Source organism: Neovison vison, chromosome 4 (assembly GCF_020171115.1).
Source record: "Neovison vison isolate M4711 chromosome 4, ASM_NN_V1, whole genome shotgun sequence".
In the NCBI taxonomy this organism is placed as follows: domain Eukaryota; kingdom Metazoa; phylum Chordata; class Mammalia; order Carnivora; family Mustelidae; genus Neogale; species Neogale vison.
Window position 1 is genome coordinate 157970742 of NC_058094.1, and position 25986 is coordinate 157996727.

The 25986-nt window shown below is 38.8% G+C and overlaps 1 protein-coding gene across 1 annotated transcript; it reads left to right on the top strand.

The window, feature by feature from the left end:
• Window positions 1-5423: 5423 nt before the first annotated feature.
• On the top strand, window positions 5424-25953 carry STEAP2 (STEAP2 metalloreductase). Its single transcript, XM_044245984.1, has 5 exons — window positions 5424-5463; window positions 11590-12114; window positions 15149-15676; window positions 18258-18422; window positions 20594-25953. The coding sequence occupies exons 2-5, from the start codon at window positions 11623-11625 to the stop codon at window positions 20879-20881; spliced, it is 1473 nt and encodes a 490-aa protein (XP_044101919.1). The 5' UTR covers window positions 5424-5463; window positions 11590-11622; the 3' UTR covers window positions 20882-25953.
• Window positions 25954-25986: the final 33 nt, after the last annotated feature.

The window sequence follows — 25986 nt, forward strand, 5'->3', positions numbered from 1 at the left end:
TGGGATAGGAATCCATCAAAATCCTTGGGGAGAACACAGGCAGCGACCTCTTTGACTTCAGCCACAGCAACTTCTTCATTGAAACATCACCAAAGGCAAGGGAAGCAAGGGCAAAAATGAACTATTGGGACTGCATCAAGATCAAAAGCTTTTGCACAGCGAAGGAAACAGTCAACAAAACCAAAAGACAGGGGCGCCTGGGTGGCTCTGAGGGTTAAGCCTCTGCCTTCGGCTCGGGTCATGATCCCAGGGTCCTGGGATCGAGTCCCACGTCGGGTTCTCTGCTCAGAATGGAAACTGCTTCCCCCCTCCTCTCTCTGCCTGCCTCTTTGCCTACTTGTGATTTCTCTCTTTCTGTCAAATAAATAAATAACATTAAAAACAAACAAACAAAAAAAGACAACTGACAGAATGGGAGAAGATATTTGCTAATGACATATCAGATAAAGGGCTAGTATCCAAAATCTATAAAGAACTTAACAAACTCAATACCCAAAGAACAAATAATCCAATCAAAGATATGGGCAGAAGAGTGGGTAGGAGAAGAATCCATGAAACAAGATGGGATAGGGAGGGAGACAAACCATAAGTGACTCTTAATCTCACGAAACAAACTGAGGGTTGCTGGGGAGAGGGGGGTTGGGAGAAGGGGGGTAGGGTTATGGACATTTGGGAGGGTATGTGCTTTTGGGTAAATTGGAAGGGGTGGTGAACCATGAGAGACTATGGACTCTGAAAAACAATCTGAGGGGTTTGAAGTGGCGGAGGGGTGGGAGGTTGGGGTACCAGGTGGTGGGTATTATAGAGGGCACGACTTGCATGGAGCACTGGGTGTGGTGAAAAAATAATGAATACTGTTTTTCTGATAATAAATAAATTGGGGGAAAAAAACCATTAAAAAAAAAAGATATGGGCAGAAGACATGAACAGACATTTCTGCAAAGAAGACATCCAGATGGCCAACGGACACATGAAAAAATGCTCCACATTACTCAGCATCAGGGAAATACAAATCAAAACCATAATGAGATATCACCTCACACCAGTCAGAATGGCTAAAATTAACAAGTCAGAAAATGACAGATGTCAGCAAGGTTGTGGAGAAAGGGGAACCCTCCTACACTGTTGGTGGGACTGCAAGCTGGGGCAGCCACTCTGGAAAACAGTATGGTAGTTCCTCAAAAAGTTGAAAATAGAGCTACCTTACGAACCAGCTATCGCACTACTGTGTATTTACCCTAACGATACAAACGTAGTGATCCAAAGGGGCATGTGCACCCAAATGTTTAGCAGCAATGTCCACAACAGCCAAACTACAGAAAGGACCTAGATGTCCATCAACAGATGAATGTATAAAAAAGATGTGGTATATGTGTGTGTACACACACACACACACACACATATACATACACACACACATACATACACACATACACACAATGGAATATTAGGCAGCCACCAAAAGAAATGAAATCTTATCATTTGCAACTATGTGGATGGAACTAGAAGGTATTACGCTGAGCAAAATAAGGCTATCAGAGAAAGACAATTATCATATGATCTCCCTGATGTGTGGAATTTGAGAGGCAGAGTGGGGGGTTGTGGGGAATAGGTAAGGAAAAAATGAAACAAGATGGTATCTGGAGGAGACAAACCATAACAGGCTCTTAAGCTCACAAAACAAACTGAGGGTTGCTGGGGCATGGAGGGGTAGGGGTAGGGTGGTTGGGTTATGGACATTGGGGAGGATATGGGCTATGGTGAGTGCTATGAAATGTGTAAGCCTGATGATTCACAGACCTGTACCCTGGGGCAGGTTTATTTAAAATTTAAAATAATTTTTAAAATCTTTTTTAGGGGCGCCTGGGTGGCTCAGTTGGTTGATCAACTGCCTTCGGCTCAGGTCATGATCCTGGAGTCCTGGAATTGAGTCCCACATCAGACTCCCTGCTTAGCAGGGAGTCTGCTTCTCCCACTGACCTCTCTCCTCTCATTCTTTCTCTCTCTCTCTCTCTCAAATAAATAAATAAAATCATTTAAAAATTTTTTAAAAATCTTTTTAAAAAAATACATATTTTAAATGTTTAATAAGGAAATCTTCCCTCCACTTATTACCCCCAAAAGTAAATCATTCCAAGAAACTAAAGCAGTGTTAGTTTTACTAGTAAAAGCATCAGAAAATGTATTTTCCTAAAGCTTAAGATAGAAAATTACTGTATATTAATATTATGGACCACAGAGTGATTAAGAATTACAAGTATCTAGATCATGTTGATATATAGAAATATGTTTATGAAACCATGTTAACTCCAAAATACCTGTTTTATACGATGCACATTCATATACTTTAATAGATTTATAAGAATTTCTTTTTTTCAGACAATATCCATAAAAATATATTTATTCTTATAAATCTATTAAAATATATGAATGTACTTGTGTTTCTATATCATCTGTCTTCAAACAAAACCTATTTCAAACACATATATGTATATTTATTAATCTATTAAAATATATGAATCTGCATTGACAAATGTATTTTCTTTGGATCCCTTGGTTTCAAAAAAGCAGTTTCACGAAAAATGGTTCTAATTTATGAATAAGTATTCTTAACAGAATTTCATTGCTCAAAACAAATTTGAGGGTTTAGGGGAATAAATTAAGTAAATGTATTTACAGTAGAAATTCTGCGGCTCTAAACCGTTAATATTAATCATGAATCTCTAAAATGAAAACGTTATTATTATTTATCTTGAAGTCTTTTGTTTTCATCATGATTTATATTATTTTACTTGCATAAACAAATTTGTATAAATCTTATTTGCAATTGCTTAGTAACATATCTTCCCCACCAAACTAAATTCTAACAGGACATATATATCTGTGTTCTTCACCATTATTTCTAGGGCCCCAGCCAGGGGATATAGTAGGAGCTCAATAAATATTTCTGCAGTGAATGAATTACTGTAGGAACATCTTGAGGGACTAGCGCTTGGAGTTCCACACTTTGGGAACTACGATTCTAAAGTTACTCAATTGTATAATAACTTCAAAGAAAAAAAATGTGTTAACACCTCGAGGCCACTAGAGATCCATTTAATGAAATTACTGCTATACTTCAGTGGAATCAATTACTACTTCAGGGAACTGTAGAGATTTCTCAGAAGCACATCATGACCTGGAAAAATCGTGCAAAAATCATTTTTTTTTCTCTAAAACTCCAAATTAGTAAAAATTTCAGTTCCCCTGGAATAAGCTGAAAGGAATCATGCTTCCATCAATGCCAACAATTTGGGGGGACATAACTGGCAACATGAGATTTTCCATCAATTATCATTTTTCGTTTTAATACTTCAAATATGAAAAACAGATACTCCTTCTGGAAATGGCAAATTATTGACTGATTCTCTTTTAAATGATTTTGCATATAACTTGGGTGGTATTTTGTTTGGTTGATTGGCTGGTTTTCGTTTTTGTTTTTTGTTTTTTGGGTTGGAGGGGGATAGTCCACTGTTAAGATAGCTTTTAAAAATATTTAAAATATACAGTTTAAGAGCACCTGGCTGGCTTAGTCGGTAAAGTATGCAACTCTTTATCCCTGGGTCCTGAGTTGGAGCCCCAATTTGTGGGAAGATTACTTGAAGCAATAAAATCTTTAAAAATAAATAAACAAATCATCATCACCATCATTTAAAATAAAGTAAAATACATGATGTACCTACATATTTAAGTTTTAGGATAGTTAGAAAGTGCTATATTTTTAAATAACCCTTTGGAAAGTTATATAATAGTATTGTTTTTTTTTTAAATGAGAAAGCTGCATACTTTTCATTAAATACTAAGATTTATTAATTTCCTCTACTTGCCCTCCAGAAATGCTAAAAAAAAATGCTAATTTCATTATCTGAGAGAAGTACTGAAGTAAAAAAATAGAAATTGGTATAAAATTTAACTTTTTTTCCAGTTACCAAAAAAATTTTTTTGAAAAAGAATTTCACCAGCTGTTCAACATCCCAACATCACTAAAAGCTTAGCTTATGCCTAAACTTTAAACCTTAATAATATTTGGCGGTGGGGGAGGGGTTAAATGTCAAGTCAAACAATGTATTTCCAAAGCAGCATTTGCAAAGGTTAACCTGAGTGGATTACAGAGGGGAAAGTGCAGTTGTCCAGTGATCGATCCAAGACCCCCTTCTCGGCTTTTTTTCCTGGTTAATAAACCACCGGGGAGAGATAATTTTTTAAACTTAATTTGCTGAAACGAGAATTTACTAACATATAAAAAATGTTCCCCAAATTTGAGAATTTTCCTAAATTGGTTTTCATTTTAAGGCTAAAGATCTCTTGCAAAAGATAAAGTCATGACTACTTTGGTAATCTGCAGGGAGAAAATTTGCAGAATCCCAAAACCAGAGAGCCATTACAGCTCAGAGATCCCCGGGCATTCAAGGCCATTTCGGCCCTGAGAGTGAAGTGGCTTTCCCCAGGAACACAGTTCTCCTGATTACCGGTATGACCCTCCATTCCCCAACTCCAGAGCTAGCTTGGCACCGGCTACAGTGAAGGTCAAAGTCAACAGACTAATCTGCAGTCCGCAGGCTGTGAGGATCCTTCTGTCTGAGGGAGTTTTACAATATGGTTCATGAAAGGGCATTTCTGAACATTTTATCACAAGGACACAATGCAGACAAAAGATGGTTTTGGGTGGGTAGAGGTGAGGGAAAGAACACGTAGAGGAAAAAAAGCGCAGTTTCTTGGAGACTTGTCAGGACCTGAGAGAATCGAAGAGGGAAGGTGGGGTTAATGTACGGCGTAATAAAAAGCAAAGTGTAGAGTGGAAAGGCAACTACGCAGTACAAAAGCAGTGAAGTAGAGAAGTGGGCTTGATTTTTCCAGAGCTGCTTCAAAAGGAATCATGGGGCAGCCTTGCGGAGGCTGAGGGCCGGCTGATGGGGGGGCACAAGCAAGAGGCGGATACTCCGCAGCTCCCAGTCTAGGGGATACTCAAAGCTGGAGCGAAGCAGCCAAGCTCCCGGCTGCACCGATTGCAAGGGTCGGCGATCGCAGTCCTCCCCAGCTCTCTCCACGTCCTCCCGGACGTCTCCGAATTCCCGGCGCCGCACCGCTCCCCACCTCCGCCAGCCCGGCCCTCCAGTCGGCGTTCGCGGTCTGGCTGCGAGCTCGGCGCCCTCCCCGCGCGCAGCCCCTAGTGGCGCGTCACTGCGAGGCGGGCCTCCAGCGCGCCTCCCTCGTCCTCCTCCTGCTCCTCCTCTCCAGCAATACGGGATCCAGCTAGGGGAGGCGGGGAAGCAACCGGAGCGCGACCGCCGCGGCAGCCACCCTGCAGCCGCCGGTCGGAGGCGCGGTCCCTAGGCCCTGGTGCCCGGGCGGGCCCCTGGGGGAGTCGGCGCCGCGCCCGGAGAGCCGCCAGGCTCACCCCAGCCCCGCGTGGGGGGCGCAGAGGTGAGCGGGTCGGGTAGGAGCGCGAGACCAGGTGGTGGCGGCGGAGTTGAGGGTCAAGATGCAGTGGTCGCCACACGCTGCATCGATCCTTCCCGGATTCCGCGCCCTCTGCGGGTTCGGTACTGATCTCCCGGCACTGGAGGTGGGAGTGGGAAGGGTGGGGAGGGGTGTCTGTTTCATCGATTGTTCCTTCTACTCCTCTTGGTCTTCCACAAGCTCCCCAGAAAGTCCTGAGATTGGGCCCAGGAAAAAGGAGGCCAGGAGAGACAACGTCCCAGGTAGGATGTGCCCACAGGAAAAGGACGGGCAGGTTACCTTCGCCTTCCTGATAGTCTAGCTACCACTTTGGGTTCACGCAGCGCATCTCCCAGAATATCATGCAGCGCGGCTTTGCGAAAAAGTATTTCCAATAGTCATTTTGCTTATTAGCCAATTATGCGACCCTGGTGTGTTTAGGCCATTATGTGTTCGGAGGTAATTGACCTCTTCTTTGAAGTGTCCTAAATTATCTTTAAGCCCTGTGTTCAGCCTCAGCCAAAACTTGTTGAAAATTATGCCCTAAAAATCTTGCTCTTAAAATAGAGCAGAGCGATAAAGAAAATTTTGTCCAGAGATTTCCGTTGATTATCTTACCCAATCCTTCCTCAGAGAAGGATTGGTGTCAGTTTTTACTCCTCAGGCAGTTCATTTCTTAGATGGAATAACTTATTCTGAGCCATAGTTAATTATCACTCATCACTGTAATGGAAGAAACTGGGAGAAGTAGGATTTGAATTCCGGCCCCTTCCCCCACTCTCAAGATTGAGACCCAGTGCTAGTAAGAGCCCCACTACTGGGAACCCTTAAAATTCTCTCCAAACCACCTCCTCCCAGCCGCCCTACCCGGCCCCACCCCCCACACAGCCTTTTAACCTTTATTATTTCTTGGTTGTGTCGATCTCCTCTGTTTATTTTTTTTCTTTTAGTGAGTCTTTGGTTTTTTGTTTATTTGTTTGTTTTTTGTTTTTTTGTTTTTACTTTGCATCTTTACTGTCTGTCGTTTCCAAGCTTAAAAGCTATTTACAGAAGAACAATATCCATCCCAGACATCTTGCAGTGTCTTTAGAAATGATTTGCCATTTCTTTCACTTAGCTAGTCAGTCTTTTTTGGGGGGTGGGAGAAGGTTGAAACAATATAAACAATGATAAATTGAGCTAACTGTGCAAAAAAGAAATGAAAAGCTGTATTTGAGTCACTTTTTGTTTTACTGGTGAGATGGGAAATATACTTGTAGTGAACGAGCATAATTATATTTTAATACTGAAAACGTAGCACAGATGAAGCAAAATACATTTTTAAAGAAAGGATCATAAATGAGTAAGGAAGGTGAGAAGGAAGATACCTCAGAAGTTGGAAAGACTAGGACTGCAGTTTCAAAAAAGGACTTAGAACATCAGGAGAGGCGTTCATTCTGTGTTCCACCAGTAACCATGACATTGACCTATTACTTACTCACTTACTGCGTGTCTTGATCAGCAAAGAGAGGGATCTTACCTATAGACCTAGTACATCTCTTTTGGACCTCACATCTTTTGATACATTCAACAACAAGGAATATTTATTCTTATTAACAGGGCAGATTCAGTGTCTGCTGGGGACCCACTTCCTAGTTCATAGTCTGTCATCTTGCTACCCTCACGTGGCAGAAAGATAGAAAGAGCTCTCTAAGGTCTATTTTATAAGTGCACTAATTCCATTCGAGAGGGTCCTAACCTCATGATCTGATCGCCTTCCAAAGTCTATACCTTCTAATACTTTCCCATTGGAAGTTAGGATTTTAGTAGAATTTGAGGTGGCAGGTTGTGGGGGAACACAAGCATTTAGTCCTGAACAAGAGTTGATCTTTTTAAGCAAGTGACCATAACCATATGCTATGGATTCTAGGGTGGGTAAAGAGAAATCAGGAGGAGGTTGATGGAGAGTGAGAAAATAGTGGGTCAAAGCATCAGGTCTGTTCTGCTAACTTGAATCATCACTCTAACTATCTAAGATTATTGGAAGGCTCCGAGATAGTGTTTGGAGATGTCAGAAAGTGAATGAGTGGGGTGAGCAGAGATGAATTGTTTTTGATGAATGACTGTTGGAAACAAGAGGCCATGAGGTTGAATGCCTTATCCATTTGAATGAAGACATCCTGGAGAAGGATAACTCTTGGCTGGCACAGAGAGCAACACTATGTGTGTAAAACTATGTATGTCAAAGTCACTAGTGATCAAGAGTAAGCTAGAAGTCAGTAGGTGATAGCAGTGCTTAGAGGGAGGTTTTATGAGGTTTCCCCAAACCTCAAAGGAGCTGAGTGTCTGTAGGAGAGGAGAAGAAAGGTTCAGATGTGACCTTGCAAAGTCAAAAATATACTTACTCCATCTCGTGGCCCTGGGGGATTACAGTTTCTTGACCTCTCTAAATGATCAGGTTGTAGATGTCATCTAGATCTCTGAGGACAGTCCCTTTCAGAGTTACTGTCATCTAAAAATTAATGCCCTGGATGTTTGTATATGAAACAAATTAGGTTCTAGTTATATAGCATAACAGCTGCCATTCAGCCAGAGGAATGTCAACGAAACCCATCTAAACAAAATCTTAGGAGGCCATGTAGCTGAGTATAATCCTTTGACCCTGATGGTATATTGATTAAATGCAAACAGCAGGTCAAATGGCCATTCAAGAAAACTGTGATCTTGAAATTTCAAGGAACCCATGTGCTACTGAAATCACACTTTTAAATCAAGCTCATAAAGTTGAAGTGTCACAGTGTTAAATATAAAGTCGTGACATTACTATTATTATATAGCTTTAAAACTTGGAAACAAAGGGATTTTAGTATTGGACTGCTGGAGTCAAGTACAACCTCTTTGTTTTCCATGTAACAAAGGAAACAGAAAACAAGGAGATTCCCGAAGCCAAAGCCTGTCCTTTTTCCCCAATACTTCAAAAACAGAACTTCCCATAAATGCCATAGTCCTCTCAATTCTTTAGTCTGTATTACCTGGGAATAGCATCCAATAAAAAGGTAGAGAGACTCTAGGGCCTTGCTAGTCAGAGTGTGGCCCATGAACCAGTAGGACCAGGGGTATCTGTGAGCTTGGGAGGAACACAGCATCTGAAGCCATATGCCAGACATAGAGAATCAGAATGTGCATTTTAACAAGATCTCAGGTGATCATATTCAAATGGGAGTTTCGTAGGCAGCATTCTAAAGCAAGTCAGTCCACTTGGAAACCCATCCCCTCCAATCAGCAGGGCCTCTGATGCCTGGACAGCTGGAGCCCCTTGTCAGACAGAAAGATAAGATACCATCTCTGGACCATTCTGGGATGTTATGACCATTTTGCATGTTATGAAACAACAGGAACAAAGTATCCTCTGCAGTGGGATGACACATTTTAAGGAATGGTACTGACCTTTCCCGAAAGTGGAGAAAGGGAAATTGCAAAACAGTGAGTGGTCCTTCTGATGCTGCTTCTGCCAGAGGAGGAGAAGAGGAGGGGTGGCAGGCCTTATCCTCCGCTTCCTGCATTCGTGGCAACTGTTACTCTCTGGCTAGTGTTATTTTTCATTATTACAAGGGACAGTGCAAAAATGAGCATAACTGAGGATCAAAGAGCCGCATTTGTTATTTCCAAATACCAAACTAAGTATTGGCTTGAATCCTGAATCTTTTGGTAGAATTGTTTTCAAACGTGGCTGAGTTAAAACACCCGATTATCTTTAAAAAAAAAAAAAAAATCCTGACACCCAAGCTGGACTCCAGACCACTTAAACAAAAATCCAGGTGGAGGTGACTAGGTATCACTGTGTTTTAAAGCTCCTTGGTCACATCAGTTTGCAGCTGGAGTTGAGAACCACTGCTCTAGAAAGCCGTTCTCCCCTTTGGGAGAAAGCAGCTCGAGATTACAATTCTGCCTCTCCACTTGCTCAAGGGGTAGGACCTGCTGTGATGCCCAGAGCACCAGGCAGAGTGAGCAAACCTCGTGCTCTTCTTGCTGTGTGTTTGAAAGCCAATGTGGCATCTATTTGGGAGATGCCACAATCTCTACTCAGAGTTCCAGCTGGGGTATAGGTGGGACACTTGGGTTCCTGTATGTGAGTCTGGTAACCCTCTTCCCCCTTAGGCAACATCTACAATGAGGGGTAAGTTGGCCAGTCTCACCTTGGATCGTTGAATGAAATGAGCATTATTTAATGACTTCTGGTTCCTTGAACTCCTCTTGATTCCCAAGAGAGCCCATGATACCTCTAGGAGGATGTTGATGTTTTCTGTTACTCTGGTGCCTCTGACCTCTGCCTGGCTTTCTGAGTGCATGGGAAGTAGATAATTACCACCCCTTCTGTCTTGAAAAGTGTGAAATGAAACGTGTAATAGATTAAAAAAATAGTGTGTTTTCTCCTTTCCTAGGATCTGAGTTCTTCCCTCCCTAAGATCACTAGGTAATGCTGAGGAGTGAACCATGGCCAGAGACGGAGAATATATTAACCCGAGCACAACCATCACTGTTCCAGCCTTCCCCTCCCACACCTCCCCAAAGAAAAACCCCTTTCTTAAATTCTTCACCTGCACCAAAGTGACACGTGCCTTAGCTGGACTGCCTGGGTTCTAATCCCGGCTCCCTGACTTTCGCACTCATCCCCTTGAACAAATTAATTAGTCATTTCTTGCGTGTCTCAGTTTCCTCATCTTCTAAATGGGCATGACAATATTAGCATCTATCTCATAGAGTGGTTGTAGGATTTGGTTATCAAAAAAGCACAAACAGCTGGCACACAGAATGTGCTATATGAGTATTGGGTAATATTATTATTATTTTCCTAAAGATGGATTTAACAGGTTTTTTTTGGAGCCATTTTGATCCATTTGTAGGGTAAAAGTTGAGTTTTTCTGTCTCTAGTCGAAATTTTAAATTTCTCTTAGGAAAAGTCCCCAAAACATGTTTTTTGAAGCATTCTACCTGTTCCTGTAAAATCCATTAAGTCCTCTGTGGTGAGCCACATCTGCTGTAAGCATAAAAGAAATTGTGCAACGGGGATGGAACGGAAGAGTATTTTTTGTTCAGATCCAACAAGGACACTGATTCATGGCTATCTGATGTGGTCTTCTTGAGCAAGTTATTACAGATATCAACATTTCAGATGTTAGTCACTTAAGTAAAAAAGAATTTGACAGTTTTTTTCAGGGAACAGAAGTGCATCGTATTCTATGAAGCCCATAAATAAAAGGGGGAAGGAAAAGCCTTCATAAGTATTGTGTAATTTAAGACCATAAAAACATTGCTAACCCCCTTTTCACTGGAAAACTGTCTTTCCCAATAAATCACAGAATATAGAGTGAATGATAGAAGTCAGTGGTATTTAATTAATCCTTGTTATATTTTGAAGCCTGTTTTTCTTAAAATACTACTTAAATGCCAGGGGGTTCATTTTTTATTAACCAATTTATCTTATTCTCATTTAATAATAAAGTCACTCCTTAGCTATTGAGGTATTTAGGACAGTTGATAGAATCCACCCTGAATGAATCAAGCCAGTTTTAAATGGAATTGTTTGGTGGCATCTCTGTCTTCTGTTGTCATACATACCCTCACACGCTAGCACTGTCCTCTCCCCTTCTAGTGGCATTTCTGACTGGCCACCTCTGACCCACTTGACTTGGTAGAACTTTGTTTTTAGAAAAATTTTTTTAAAATTCTACGTGAAAACTTTAGTTTCTTGCCTTCTGTGCTCTGCTGCTCGAAGAGAGGTCAGGAGGTCAGGAGACCAGCAGCAGTGGCATCACCTTGTTAGAAAGGGAGAATCTTGGACCTCACTCCAGAACTACGGAATCAGGATCTGCACTTTAACAAGATTCTCGGGTGATTCATGTGTATATTAAAATTTTAGAAGCCCCACTTTAGCATATCAACTTTGTGACGGTTCATTTTTCTACTCTGACAGTTTCTTTCAGCTTACAAATTGTGTCTTACTGGGCTCTAGTTTTTAGAGGTTGCCAAAATATTTTACCTCCAGAAATGAGGGGTATTATTATGATGTCTGGGAGAGGATGAATGATTGGTAATTGGTAATTGATGAGGATTTTATTTTCTCTCTCCTAGGATATCTCTGGAGATCTTGAAAGAGCTTGTATCATGGAATCGATCTCTATGATGGGAAGCCCTAAGAACCTTAGCGAAACTTTTTTGCCAAATGGCATAAATGGTATCAAAGATGCAAGGAAGGTCACTGTGGGTGTAATTGGAAGTGGGGATTTTGCCAAATCGCTGACGATTCGACTTATTAGGTGTGGCTATCATGTAGTTATAGGAAGCAGAAATCCCAAGTTTGCTTCTGAATTTTTCCCTCATGTGGTAGATGTCACTCATCACGAAGATGCTCTCACAAAAACAAATATAATATTTGTTGCTATACATAGAGAACATTACACCTCCCTTTGGGACCTCAGACATCTGCTTGTGGGCAAAATCCTCATTGATGTGAGCAATAACATGAGGATAAACCAATACCCAGAATCCAATGCTGAATATTTGGCTTCATTATTCCCGGATTCCCTGATTGTCAAAGGCTTTAATGTTGTCTCGGCTTGGGCACTTCAGTTAGGACCCAAGGATGCCAGCCGGCAGGTATGTATTTTATTTTTAATTTTTTTAATTTTAATTTCTTTTTTTAGAATAACTGAAGTAGAGTTGACATACAGTGTTCTATTAGTTTCACCTGAAACATACCTATGTAAGATCAAACATACCTATGTAAGATCATGGTTCGACAATTCTGTACATCACTTGGGACTCATCACAAGAAGGGCAGTCACCATCTGTCACCATACAAGATCACTACAATATTATTGCCTACATTCCCTATGCCGTACTTTTCATTTCCATGACTGACTTATTTCATAACTGGAAGTTTGTACTTCTCAATCCCCAGTTTTATTGGTATTTATCTGGTATTTTGAATTTAAGTAGTAACACAAATGTCATACATTTAAAAGCGAAATTCTCACACTCTCCAGTGATTATCATTTTGAAAACCATGTTTGAGCACCTGAAAATTCATGTCCTGACCTTGTAAAGGTACATTTCTACCCTGAAAAAATAATGTGGAAGGCTGAGAAAATTACTTGGACTTTCCTGTCATAACCAGCTAATTCAGGAAAGGGCAAAGTTGGCTGAAGAATAATGGGAGGCACTGTGTTGAATCTCCCCTGGCTTCCTCAAAAATAGAAATAATAACAAGCACATCTTTTTTTCTACCTCTCTCTATCTCCCCAACTCACCTCCTCCCTCCTCCTTCTTTCTGGCAGCTATTTGGTAACAGTGTTCCATCTGTGTATGAAACGCTATTTAGTATGATCCCCAAGAAGAAGGCTGTAGAAGTGCCTTTTTATTTTATGAAGATTACTCGTAGAATTTAAAATAGTGCGGTTCGTTTTATTTAAAGTGTAGATTTTAATCTGTGTGGGGAGACAGATTGGATTTCTTAGTTTCTTTTTTAGTGTATGTGTTCTATGTAGTTCAACTTGAAAATAAAGCAGATGGGGAGCTCCATCAATGCCTTTATGGAACGAGAGCTTTTATAAGTAAACACATAAAATAGTGCACATTAGAAATCTTTTAAAGGTGTAGTTATGCATTATAGGTAAGCATGATGATAAAATACTTTCATTATTTTTGTTCATAAAGACAGTTCATGCCTTAGATTCAATGCCTTAGAAAATGAACTCCAGTATTGTATCACTATACGTGGCGTATCAGGTCATGATAACCATTCACTTTCGAGTCTTTAATTTTGAAGACCAGTAAACGATTATATACTTCCTAGCTTTCCCAGAGGCTATTTCTAAATCCTTTTTCCTTTTGGATATCCATCAAAGTTTAGGAATGGATACACACCAAACAGACTAGGGAGGAACCTAAATTTAATCCTTTGGCCATAATTGTGGTAATTTTAATTCTTTAACAACTACAAAAAATATGGAATTGAATTCAAAGTGAGCTACAGAAATAGTTTCATTTGTATTCCATAGTCCTTCTGCCTTTGTGACTAATGTTTGATTTACACTTTTAGGTTTATAAATTAAATGTATTTAAATTTAAATAAATCTTATAGTTTATAGGCTATATTTATAGTTTAATTTTATTACAGTGTTTTTTTAGTAAGAAGTTTAATAAAAGCTCAGCATTGTCACAGCTGTAATAAATTAATTTAGAATGCTTTTCTTTATTTCTTTAGAACATAGGTATTCTTCCCACTCCATTTTAGAAGTTCACGAACGAACATTTGTGTCACAATATAGACTTTGTTATTCATCTGGCTAACGTTAGGTAAGATTAATAACCCAAATAGCTCTATATTGTCAGCATAATGCAGGTTTTAGCATGCAAATATTTCAGTGTGGTCTATTCCAGAGACCTTATATAAACATCTTCAGGGGTATATTTAGGAACTTATTTTCCCCAAACATTACCCAGAGACTTGACGGCAATATTTTTCTAGGCCTGAGTGAGAGTAATAGTGGCTCACTTCAGCAGTGAATTTCTGTTCAACAGGTTATTTGTTGAATTCCCAGCTACAATAATATATCAAAGAGGTCTGGGTAGTTTGAAAGTCACCCTCACCCATCACTTCATTATACAGAAGTAATACCTTAGTCTTAGATAATGGCGGTTGCTTTACCATTTATTTTTTATTTTTTTTTTTAAAGATTTTATTTATTTATTTGACAGAGAGAAATCACAAGTAGATGGAGAGGCTGGTAGAGAGAGATAGAGAGAGAGAGAGGGAAGCAGGCTCCCTGCTGAGCAGAGAGCCCGATGCGGGACTCGATCCCAGGACCCTGAGATCATGACCTGAGCCGAAGGCAGCGGCTTAACCCACTGAGCCACCCAGGCGCCCCTGCTTTACCATTTAAATTAACCAAGCTTTATAATACCATTTTTCCTCCACACAGGTATAGTATCCTTATTTACAGATGAAAGAATTTCATATTCTGATTCATGCAGTGATATAATAATAACTTGAGATTACTCATGGTTTCTCAGAGACCCTTGGTGGATCGGTTTTTAAGCCAAAGATAAATCTTATAAATAGTACAACATCGTGACATAAGTTAGAGATTTTTATTGTAGATTCAACCATCCAGAGTCTATGCCCATCTACTCTCTTGCTGAATGTCTATAAAGGACAGTGCTTGTAATGCCTCTATGAGACAATCACTGCGATCCTAGTACTAGATATTGTCCTCAGAACCCCGGGGAGCCAAGTGCACTCCGATCCCTGTGGGAGTGAGAGCTGGGGCGGGCAGTGGATGGCCAGCAGCCCAAACTCCATCTGGACCTTACCTTGCCACCGCTGCTGAACCACACATTCTAGAAACCTCTTTACTCCTCTTCCTTCCCCTGAGGACGTCCTGATCCCAGGTTCCAGCAGGATTTTTCTGCATTTTATTTTCATGTCATCATAGGTAGCAAGGTCTTCGTCATTTCTATGACACTGCTTAACCTATTAATAAAAAGATTAACATGTTAATAAATGCTTTCTCTCCTTAACTTTTTGTATCACTCAAGGTCATCACATGCTCCATAGGGGAAGTGAAGTTTGTAAACGTCACCATTTTTATAAACAACAGTAACGATGAGTCTTTCGTTTTTGCCACAGGTCTATATATGCAGCAACAACATTCAAGCTCGACAACAGGTTATTGAACTTGCCCGTCAGCTGAATTTCATTCCTGTTGACTTGGGATCATTATCATCAGCTAGGGAGATTGAAAATTTACCCCTGCGACTCTTTACTCTCTGGAGAGGGCCAGTGGTGGTTGCCATAAGCCTAGCCACGTTTTTCTTTCTTTATTCCTTTGTCAGAGATGTGATTCATCCATACGCTAGAAACCAGCAGAGTGATTTTTATAAGATTCCTATCGAGATTGTGAATAAGACCTTGCCCATAGTTGCCATTACTTTGCTGTCCCTGGTATACCTGGCAGGTCTCCTGGCAGCTGCTTATCAGCTTTATTACGGCACCAAGTATAGGAAATTTCCGCCTTGGTTGGAGACCTGGCTACAGTGCAGAAAACAGCTTGGGTTACTAAGCTTTTTCTTCGCTTCAGTCCACGTTGCCTACAGCCTCTGCTTACCAATGAGAAGGTCAGAGAGATACTTGTTTCTCAACATGGCTTATCAGCAGGTATGGAACGTGCTTGTTATTCATCGGATACTAGTAAACTTCCTTAACAGTATAATCTGTAAAGTGTGAGATTTAAAATACTGTCAAATTTTACAGAACTTGTAATCGAAATTTTGGCATATTTAGGGAGAGGGAAGAATTGTTCTTTATACAGTGTTTCTGTCTAAGAATTGTGTGGCCGATTCAAAATCATTTGGGATAAAAGCTGCTACTATACAGCTTCCTTTAAAGAAGAACAGAAATAAAGGGTTAGTAAGTTTTTTCAGTCTCTCTCTCTCTTTTTAATGTTATGACTGCAATGATTGCTTTCAGCATTAAAAAGGTATTTCAATGTTTAATTTGGCCATGTTCTGTGAAATGATAAGGCAGCTCTCAGTAAACATATGCGACAAAATTAGAACCACTGAAAATACAAAACAGGACAGGAAGCCAAGATGAGGAGATGTACATTTACAAGGCTTTTGTTATCGAAAAGAGGAAGGAAAATACTCCAGTGAAGCTCCAGGTCCTCATGTGAACCTTTGTAACACTTAGATCTGTAAGAAAATCTCCCAGAAAGCTTCATGCAAGGTGTTTGGTGGTGGAGTGGAGGGTAATTTTCCTCAGTAATGCACATTCAGCAAATGTAATATAAGGGGTTTCACTGATGCTACTTGACATAGCATTTACCAGGGACAGCTGAGGACACTGCACCCAAACAAATGGGAGCTTTACTTTTCATAAGGAACCAAGGCACCCTGATCCAAGTATATAGCGCTTGGTACTTATGGCTGTTTCAACAGTTTCAACCTAAAATAATGTGAAAAAAAAATTAGTAAATTGATATCCTTTAAGCTATTGTGTCTTTAAAAACACCTCTTCTCTGAACCTTCTCTGAATCCTTAGGCTTTGATATCTGCCTCACCAGCTCCCTCACTGGTCCTGAAGTTGTCGGTGTAGATCTCACCTCTTCACAGAGGCGGACCCTGGACACCATTTTAAATTCTGCCACCTGCCTCTGCCTCAACCCCACCCTCCCCTGCCCGCCCCCACCCTCCTACTCTGCTCTACTCTCACTTTTTTCAATAGCATTTACCACCTCCTAATACACATGTTACATGTTCCCCTTGTTTATTGTCTTTACTGTCTACGTCCTCTCAGCAGAATATAAGTTCATGAGAGGAGGAGCCTTTGTCTGCTTTGTTCACTGATAGATACCTAATGCCTAGAACTATGCCTGGCACACAGTAAGGCACGCACAAAGTGTATTTGTGGGATGAATGAATGAATTGGGAGGCCAGATAGGTGCAGGTTGGAAGCTCTGGGTCTACTGAGGTATGTTGTTGTTCTGTATTGTGGTATAGACATAAAACAAGATAATAAGAGCCTTTTTTCACAGAGGAGCTCTATGGCTTTTTTCAGGATGTTGGTATGATTGTTCTGGAGGCATAATGCTCAGAACTAGCTTTTTTTTTTTTTTAATTTCATTTGTTTGGTTAATTACAACTGGAGAGAGTGAAACTGTGTAAAGTTAGAATCTTTTATGCATGAATAGATACTTAAAGCTTTAGGAACACTTGGGTGGCTAAGTCAGTTAAGCATCTGCCTTCAGCTCAGGTCATGATCCCAGGGTTTTGGGATCAAGTCCCACATCAGGTTCCCTGCTCCATGGGGAGCCTGCTTCTCCCTCTGCCTCTGCCTCCCTCTCTCTCTCTCTCTCTCTGTCTCTCAAGGGTAAATAAATAAAATATTTTTAAAAAATAAATAAAGCTTTAGCCCAGGGAGTCCAACCTTTGATTTATACTCTAATTATACCATCACATGTAAATAGACAATTCTGAAAGCAGTCTCTATACAGAATGCCACACATTCGGAGTTATCAAGTCTGACTTGATTATATATGTATTATCTGTGTAAGGAAAAGACATTTGGAAAAGTACTATAGAGGAATGAGGCAATTGGATAGTTGGAAAAATTTATCAATGAGCCAATTCAAGAGAATAAATATTTGCGTTCAGTATGACCTTATCCATAGGGAAATCTCAGCTTCCTGAGGAAAAGAAAGAAGGAAAAAAAGAGGTAAAGTGCATACAAATATTGTTCAAGTGAGAGAGGAAGATAAAGACGTAATTTAGAAATTCTCTTCCTGGATTCTAAGTTGATCTAAAGCCAGGATGTAACCAAAATATTCAACTGAGTTTAAACCAACTTAGAAAAGTACCTCAAAACTAAGTCTAACTGCCAGTACTTATTTCTTTTTGTCACCTTGAAACAAACCACTTGGCATTCCTGGTCTTGAGACTCCAGACTTCCTGTAACTGTGATGTAGGACAGCGAAGGTGGCAGATTTTCCCACCCCCTCACAAGTATGTAAGGAAAGAAAGAAGGACTCTTAGACCTCCTTCTATTTAACTCTCCCTTCTCTTTTCCCCACACCTGGCACAATACCATCCGGTAATAGGTTCTCCATTCCAGGCTGTTAAATTGAAAAAATACAGCTTAAATATGTCCATAGATGAGGTATTCTTATGCCAAGAGTGAAACTGTACTGAATCTGTGACTATTCTGCTAAATAAAGGAAATTCACATTTGCTCTCCTTAGGTTCATGCAAATATTGAAAACTCTTGGAACGAGGAAGAAGTCTGGAGAATTGAAATGTATATCTCCTTTGGCATAATGAGCCTTGGCTTACTGTCCCTCCTGGCAGTCACCTCTATCCCGTCAGTGAGCAATGCTTTAAACTGGAGGGAATTCAGTTTTATTCAGGTACGTGGGGTTTTTTGGTGAGAGGTTGGGCGGCATAGAATTTAAGTGTTAGGTACAGTTTAATTTTAAATATGCTTCTTATAAAAGAGTGCCTTTGAGGCTGCATTTATGCATCTAGCTCAGGGAGTGAAAATTGCTGGAAGCCAGCCTAGGACCGTTCTGGTTTAGTAAGCAAAAGCCAGTACAGGGTTCTATTAGAAGACTTTGATAGCACTGCCTACTATGCTATGACTAAAGTTCATTTAAAAAAAAAAAAATTTTTTTTTTCAAAAACAATGAAGGTGGGGATGGGTAAGCTTAGATCAAGTTCAGTGCCAAAAGTCAATTTGTTACTTGACCAATGAGTAAAGAATTACTTTATATTTTGAGTCACTTTGATCCGTCTAGAAAAATCTCATTAATTTGAACTCAAGTGGGGAGAGGTCAGTCTGAATATTGTAAAAGAAATGTGTGTGTAAACACACAGACACAAACAGTGGCAAATTAGGTGACTGGGCTAATGGATTATGACAAGCAACCAGCCTTATGAATCTTGTTCATATATGTATTTTGAGTATTAGTTGTATATATGTGTCTATGAGTATATACAAAGGTGTTTCAAAACAGCACTGGTTTTTTTTGTTTTTTTCTTTAATAAACATTCACCTCCTCCAGTAAGATTTATTTAATAAATATACATATTTGTAAAATGTGTAACTCAAACCCAGACCCCACCTATATTATCAAAAAGTCAGTATTGGTTGTATCCAAATGATCTGTAGCAAAATATGTGGGTGACTGGCATTTCGCAGTACACTCAATTCTGTTTTGTTTTGTGTGTGCCTATTTACTTGAGCTTTTTTTTTTTTTTTTCTTTCAAGTCATCTAAAGAGCTCGTTCAAGTTAAGGGCATCTCCCTGTCTAAATTCATTTTTCCTTCAAACACTTTTCCAACTGTCAGTTTAACACTTGAAAAGAGACAGAAGGCCCTCTGAGAAAAGGTGTTAGATGGGGGCAAGTGATCATTAAACTGTGATGAGTGGCTGCAAAACAGAACAACTGTCTGCTGGAGGGTCGATCCTTTCCCAGTGAAGTTAGACATTATATCATTAGACCAATGTGATATTACAGAGACCATTTCTCAAAGTAAGCAATCAAGCGTAATAGTTTAGGGAGCCCTGAATGCTGACCTTTTAGATTTTCACCTATGACCCGCTTAACAAAAGTACTCTTAATAATTTCATTTAATGTGGTCAATAAAGCCGCATGTTTGAAATGCTATTCCTATTACATACTAACAGTATAAGATTTTTCATGTTTACCCTCAGCTAATATATATATGTGGGGAAGGATGTGGGGGAGAAGAATGCTCTCTAGCACTTAATTTTTATTTTGTATGTATATATAATATACACACACATACACATATTTTTAAATATCCACAACTGGTGGAAATGTGGATAACCTTTGTAAAGAAGTTTTGTAGTTTTCATCAGTACCCATAAGGAAAACCCAGTAATCCCCCTTTTAGAAATAAGTTCTAGGGGCGCCTATGTGGTTCAGTTGGTTAAGGCCTCTGCCTTTGGCTCAGGTCGTGATCCCGGGGTCGTGGGAATGAGCCCCATGTTGGGCTCTCTGCTCAGCGGGGAGCCTGCTTCTTCCTCTCTCTCTCTCTCTCTGCCTGCCTCTCTGCCTACTTGTGATCTCTGTCAAATAAATAAATAAAATCTTTAAAAAAAAAAAAAAGAAGAAAGAAGTTCTAAAGAAATAAACCAAAATATAGAAAAGGGCTTATGGTGGAGGAAAGTTGGAAACAGAGTAAATGATCAACAAAAAGGATTGACTAAGTGAACTATAACACATCCTTTCAGTAGGTAATTATATAGCATTTGAGTCATGTTTTTGTATTTAATGATGAGGAAAAGATTCTTGATATAATAAAATAGGGTATTAGACTATATGCAATATGGCTTTATTTGTATAAACCAAGATGTACAAACACATGAATAAATATATGTGAAATCTGTGGAAATATTGTAATTATTTAATTCAGTAGAGAACAAAGAGTAGCTCACTAATTTAAGATATAGTTTTAGCACACTATAAATATGGTGGCGCTGGATAGGTTAATTTATGAGTTTGAATAATTTGTTCCTTATTCTCTGTTTCTTTTTCTCCTTCCTCTACCCAAGTCTACCCTTGGATATGTCGCTCTGCTCATAAGTACTTTCCATGTTTTAATTTATGGATGGAAACGAGCCTTTGAACAAGAATACTACCGGTTTTACACCCCACCCAACTTCGTTCTTGCTCTTGTTTTGCCCTCAATTGTAATTCTGGGTAAGATCATTTTACTCCTTCCATGTATAAGCCGAAAGCTTAAGAGAATTAAAAAAGGCTGGGAAAAGAGCCAATTTCTAGAAGAAGGTATTGGAGGAGCAGTTCCTCATCTCTCACCAGAGAGGGTTACGGTAATGTGAAGATAAATGGTGCTCACTGATACATTATAGAGTTCCACTCGTGCCATTGTTTTTATGAATTCCTTTATGTTCATTTGCAAGTGCACTGTCAAATTGATGTGGGCTGAAAACTGTCCAGTAAGATCTCAACCATATTAGTGGTAGGAGTCTCTTGAAATTAATTTTCACAGATGTTATATTTTGGCAATATGAATTTTTGTTGTCAGCTTGTCTGTTTTGTTCTGCACATCCATAACACTCCTATTTTAACAAACTGTATTCCATAATCAGGCAAAGATATTTCTGATTAATAATATAGATACAACATAATGTTAAAAGAAAAAACTTGCAAACCAGCAGAATCTTAAGTTTTAATATAACTTAATGGGTATTTTTTTTCTGAAGCTTACCTAAGGTTTTAATTGTTAAATTAATTTAATTGCTCAAGAAATAGAAATGCATAATCACACATTAAGAAGGGTCACATTACTGTAGCATCTCGGTAAGGGTAAATGGTAACATTCCTATATTTTTCTCATAAGATCAGTTTTGAATAATGTAATTAATTGTACGAACCAGTGTAACCTGTGAACAAACACAAATTTAAAAAAACAGAATCTCAAATTATGTTTGAAATGCAATGGAGACGTGAAATGCATACTGGTAATAGTACCTCATGAAAGATTTTATTCTTTATCTTGTTACAGAGAGGTTTCATTTGCATGTTATTAGGTTGGTTAGGGAGAAGACCATGGTATTTGGCTTCCAAAAGTGATTTTTCTAATATGATACCAAGCCTAGAAATCTTACAGTTGTTTCCAGTTAGAGGGAAGGAATGAAGTCTACCCACCAATAGTTGTTGGTCAGCTGATCTACATTGTTGCACGCTGGCCAGTCCCCACTCTATCTGCTGTAAGACTTTACTGACGTTCACTGAGGGATGTTAACATGCCAGGCACTGTTCTAAGCATTTTATTTGTATTATCCCGTGTTAACTTTTACAACAACCCTGTGACAGAGGTAATTATCCTCATTTTTCATGTGAGAAAACTGAAGGATAGAAAAGTAATTTGCCCAACGTCATGCAGTTAGTTAAGAGGCAGAGCCAGCATTCAAGTCTAGGCAGTCCTATTTCAGAGGCTCCCATTTCCAGGCTGATTGTCTCTGCTCTGTCCCCGTGTGTTACCATCATGATGCCAGTCTGGATGCTTCCTCTTTTGTCAGTAAAGGCATTAACATTCTTTACAGTGTGTTGTGGGTACCAAAAATTTATGAAAATAATACAGTCATAAATTTATGATTGCTTTGGGATAATCTACAGTTCTTTACCTTGCAAGAGGATCTTGCCTGGGACGTGATTCTGGAGCCCCATGGCAGTCCATATGATTCCCTACGCAGTGAGGGACTCCGGCAGAGATAGGACCATAGCAGTTTTAATGAATGTCTGAGGTCCTCCAGAATCTTTAAAAATCCTTGTAGAGTTAGTCATCTCTTTTACTCTTCCTGAGAAGCCCTCCTGCCTGTTAAACCATTCATTAGGGAGCAGTTTGCAAGCATGAAGGATATTAAGAAAAGTGGTTAATTATAAATCTACTCTAGAGACATACAATTATACAAATTATTCATAAAATTTTTCAGTGCTGACATTCCACATTAAAATTGCATTTTGTTCAAACCTTGATTAGAATGCCCGACATTTTTTCCCTATTTGTTCTTTCCTTATTAAACTAGAAAGGTGCAGATAAGATACATGTATATGCATTATGTAAGTATATATCCTGAAATTATAACATTTCTAAACCTACCCACTGAGGTACTACTGAATGCAGCTGCCAAAACAGAAGTAGTTTTGTGGGGTGGGTAGACCAGAGGGAAAGGGAGAGAGAGAATCTTAAGCAGCCTACATGCCCAGGGGCCCAGTGCCGGGCTTGATCTCACGAACCTGATCATGACCTGAACCAAGATCAAGGGTCAGACGCTTAACCAGCTGAGCCACCCAGGCGCCGCTAGAAGGAGTTTTATTTAGTAAACACTACCTTTCCCACCACTGGCTCTTTCCCTTCTGCTGCACCTTGTCAATTTGGTAAATCTCTCGTTATTCTCTCGCGGTCTCTTCTTGGTGAGTTTAAGTATCTTGTACTTCTTAACTGAGCTTTTCATTTTCTTTATTTTAATTCTTTTCTTTCCCTCTTGATAATCGCTTACTTGCTAGTCCATAGTAGGAATTCAGTTGGGTGAGAACTTTTAAAGGAAAAGACCCATAAACTGTTGTAACACACTAGTGAAATTAACAGCATATTTTCAGTATTTGTTCCTCAAGTTTCACTCTCTCAAGACCAGGCTTTCACCACTTAATGTGAAAATACAATGAAATATTCATAAAAGTTAGATGACTATTGAATTATATAACTGCATGCGTATATTAAGTAGCCAATAATACAAATAACATTATCACTCCTATGGATAAATGGGGCCTTTGAAAATGTGAAAAAACAAAATTTATGAAAATGTATATAGGATGTAACTTTTGTTTCAAATGATAATATCTCCTTTTTTGTTTCAAATGATAATATCTCCTTTTTAGTACTACAAAGATGAAATAATTTTGAAGTTCTAGAATAAATATAATATATTCATTATAATTCTAAATGTTTAAAAGCCTATCTAAAAGTACAGAAATATTGACTTTCACTTATTTGACTTTTAATTGCCTTATTTTGCCATTTTCTACAGATTATTTTTCTTAGTCATTATTTCTCATAATCACTTTTTTTTTGTCATTATTCTGGCCTCAGAAGTAGGACTGAATTCTGCTCTTGCTAGCTGTGAGAAAGTGGTAGGGACTTTAAAGTAGTAGGGTTTGATTCCTAATGTGTACTTTAAGTGCCCCTGAGAAAACTATAAGAATGTAGAAAATATACCCAGTCTTAATCCTATGCAAAAAAACTAAGTAATTTTTTCCTGAGAGGAAAATCATCATGGGCTGAATCATACTATTTAGCTTTTGTGTGCAGATATCATATGTCTCCTTTATTAAGAATATTTAAAATCATGTTTAAATAAGATTATATTCATGCTGACATATATTTTTCAAAGCATATATGGAAATTTAGCCCAGATTATCTACATGTAGAGATTTTTATTTAAATTTTAAAATATTTTAAAGTATGAAGAAACTATATTTATAGGCATTTATTGGAGATAATTATTTTGTGCTACATACAGGATTCACTAGTGAGCTCTAGTATCAAACTACCTGATTAATTTCTTATAAATTAGCCTAATCTTGACCTAAGGAATTTTACTTCCAAAATTAATTTGTTAATAATAATTTAAGGTATATTCATACTTACAAATTATGAAATTTATTTGTGTAAAAGGGCTTCAAGAATATATCATATCTGATTTTTGTATTGTTTATCTCTTAAATAAGATGATAAAATTTTAATTCTTTTTAACTGCCTCTTACCATTAAACTATACCATTAAACTATGTCATAATAAATTCTGAACAAAGAGTTTTGCCCCCCAATAGAGGTTTATTTGTGAAATGTGTTTTCTTATATATTTTAAATAAAATTCCCAAAATGTAACTCATAACTATTTCTTTAGTAATACAATGAACATTGAACCTGTGTCAGTTTATAGAATCTGTTTTGATGTAAGTATTCAAACAGCCTAAAATTTGGTGTTGAAATTATTTTGTGAATTCTGACTTAAAAGCATTGCTACACATAGTATAACATGCCTCAGTTCAGTGTTAAGATTTCTACTTGTGATGTGTTGTCATGAAAATGAGATGCTCTACCTTCAATTGTTCATTAAGTCAGCAAAACAAATTCTGGTAAATACTCAGTATATGTAATTGCTCTAAATGAACCTGTACTGATTTTAGTGGAAACACAGTTGTTCTTATCTTTGGCACAGGGGCTTTTACAGGAATGAATGGGTTCTTCAATTTTTTTAATGCAAGAAAATTATAAAGTGCTAATATTCAGAGATTCTGTCCATAGAATACCAAAACGCTATTTAGTTCAGCCTAACATGCATACATACTGAGATTTTTTTTAACTTTCCAAATCATTGGCTTTCATGCAGTCATCCGAAATTAGGGCAGACTATACATTCTCCCGGTGGCTGGATAGACTAAATTAAATCACCAAAACAGGTGCTTTCGTTTGATTTTCAAATTGCCAACTTCAAGGAAGTATCCTCTGAAGGTTTTCCTTGAAGGTCTTTCATGGCTTTGCAGATATCCAGCCTGCACGGGAACTGGATGTTGTCTCCCAGTGTCCACCCTACTTCTTTAAAAGCTGCTGCCCATCACATTACTCTGCTGCCCTGGTAGTTAGGTATCCCAATGGGACTGAGTGTTGGCCAGTGAGTTGGAGGGGGACGTAGGGGTGGCTTCCTAGAAGTCTCTTCAAAGAAAAGCAGCAAGTGCTTTTCGTCATATTCCTCCATTTTGCTGCCGGAACGGTGGCTACAACAGGAGGCCTGGTAAATGCCCTAGAGGACCGAGGCGACACCCTAAGGAATGCCAGTTAGAAACTAGAAAGATCTTGACTTCTTCACTATTCAACTCCCTTTCCTATATTTGACCCACTGTATATTTGGGTTTCTTTGTATGAAGTCAAAACTAATCCATTCTGGCCTTCGATTCTTTGTCGTGATACTGTTGAACACTCTGGATGAACTAGATTGCAGTAAATCTTACCTTTAAAAGTTTTTAAAGGATAATGTGCAATTCATGTTAGAATTGACTTTCCATTGATGATTGATTATACTCATTTTCTTGCCTTGATCTTTCACTAGATATTTTGTATCTGCTTGCAAAATATCGTCTTCTTTATAACTGTGTAATAGGTATTTGCTAAAACTCTGTAATCTCCAAAATATTGCTATCAAATTACATGCCATGTTTTTATATCATTCTCATAGATATGCCTTATGAACATCTAAATAAAAAGTATTGTTTAGTGTGTTTTAACTTTTTTATGAAATGTTATTTACAAATGGATTTTTCTTTCTTACTGAGTAATAATTCCAGTATTTGATGGAGACCATCTATTTCTCTATAGAAGGATTTAGAAAGCAATACATATAATGGGTTGGGGGTTTTGGAGG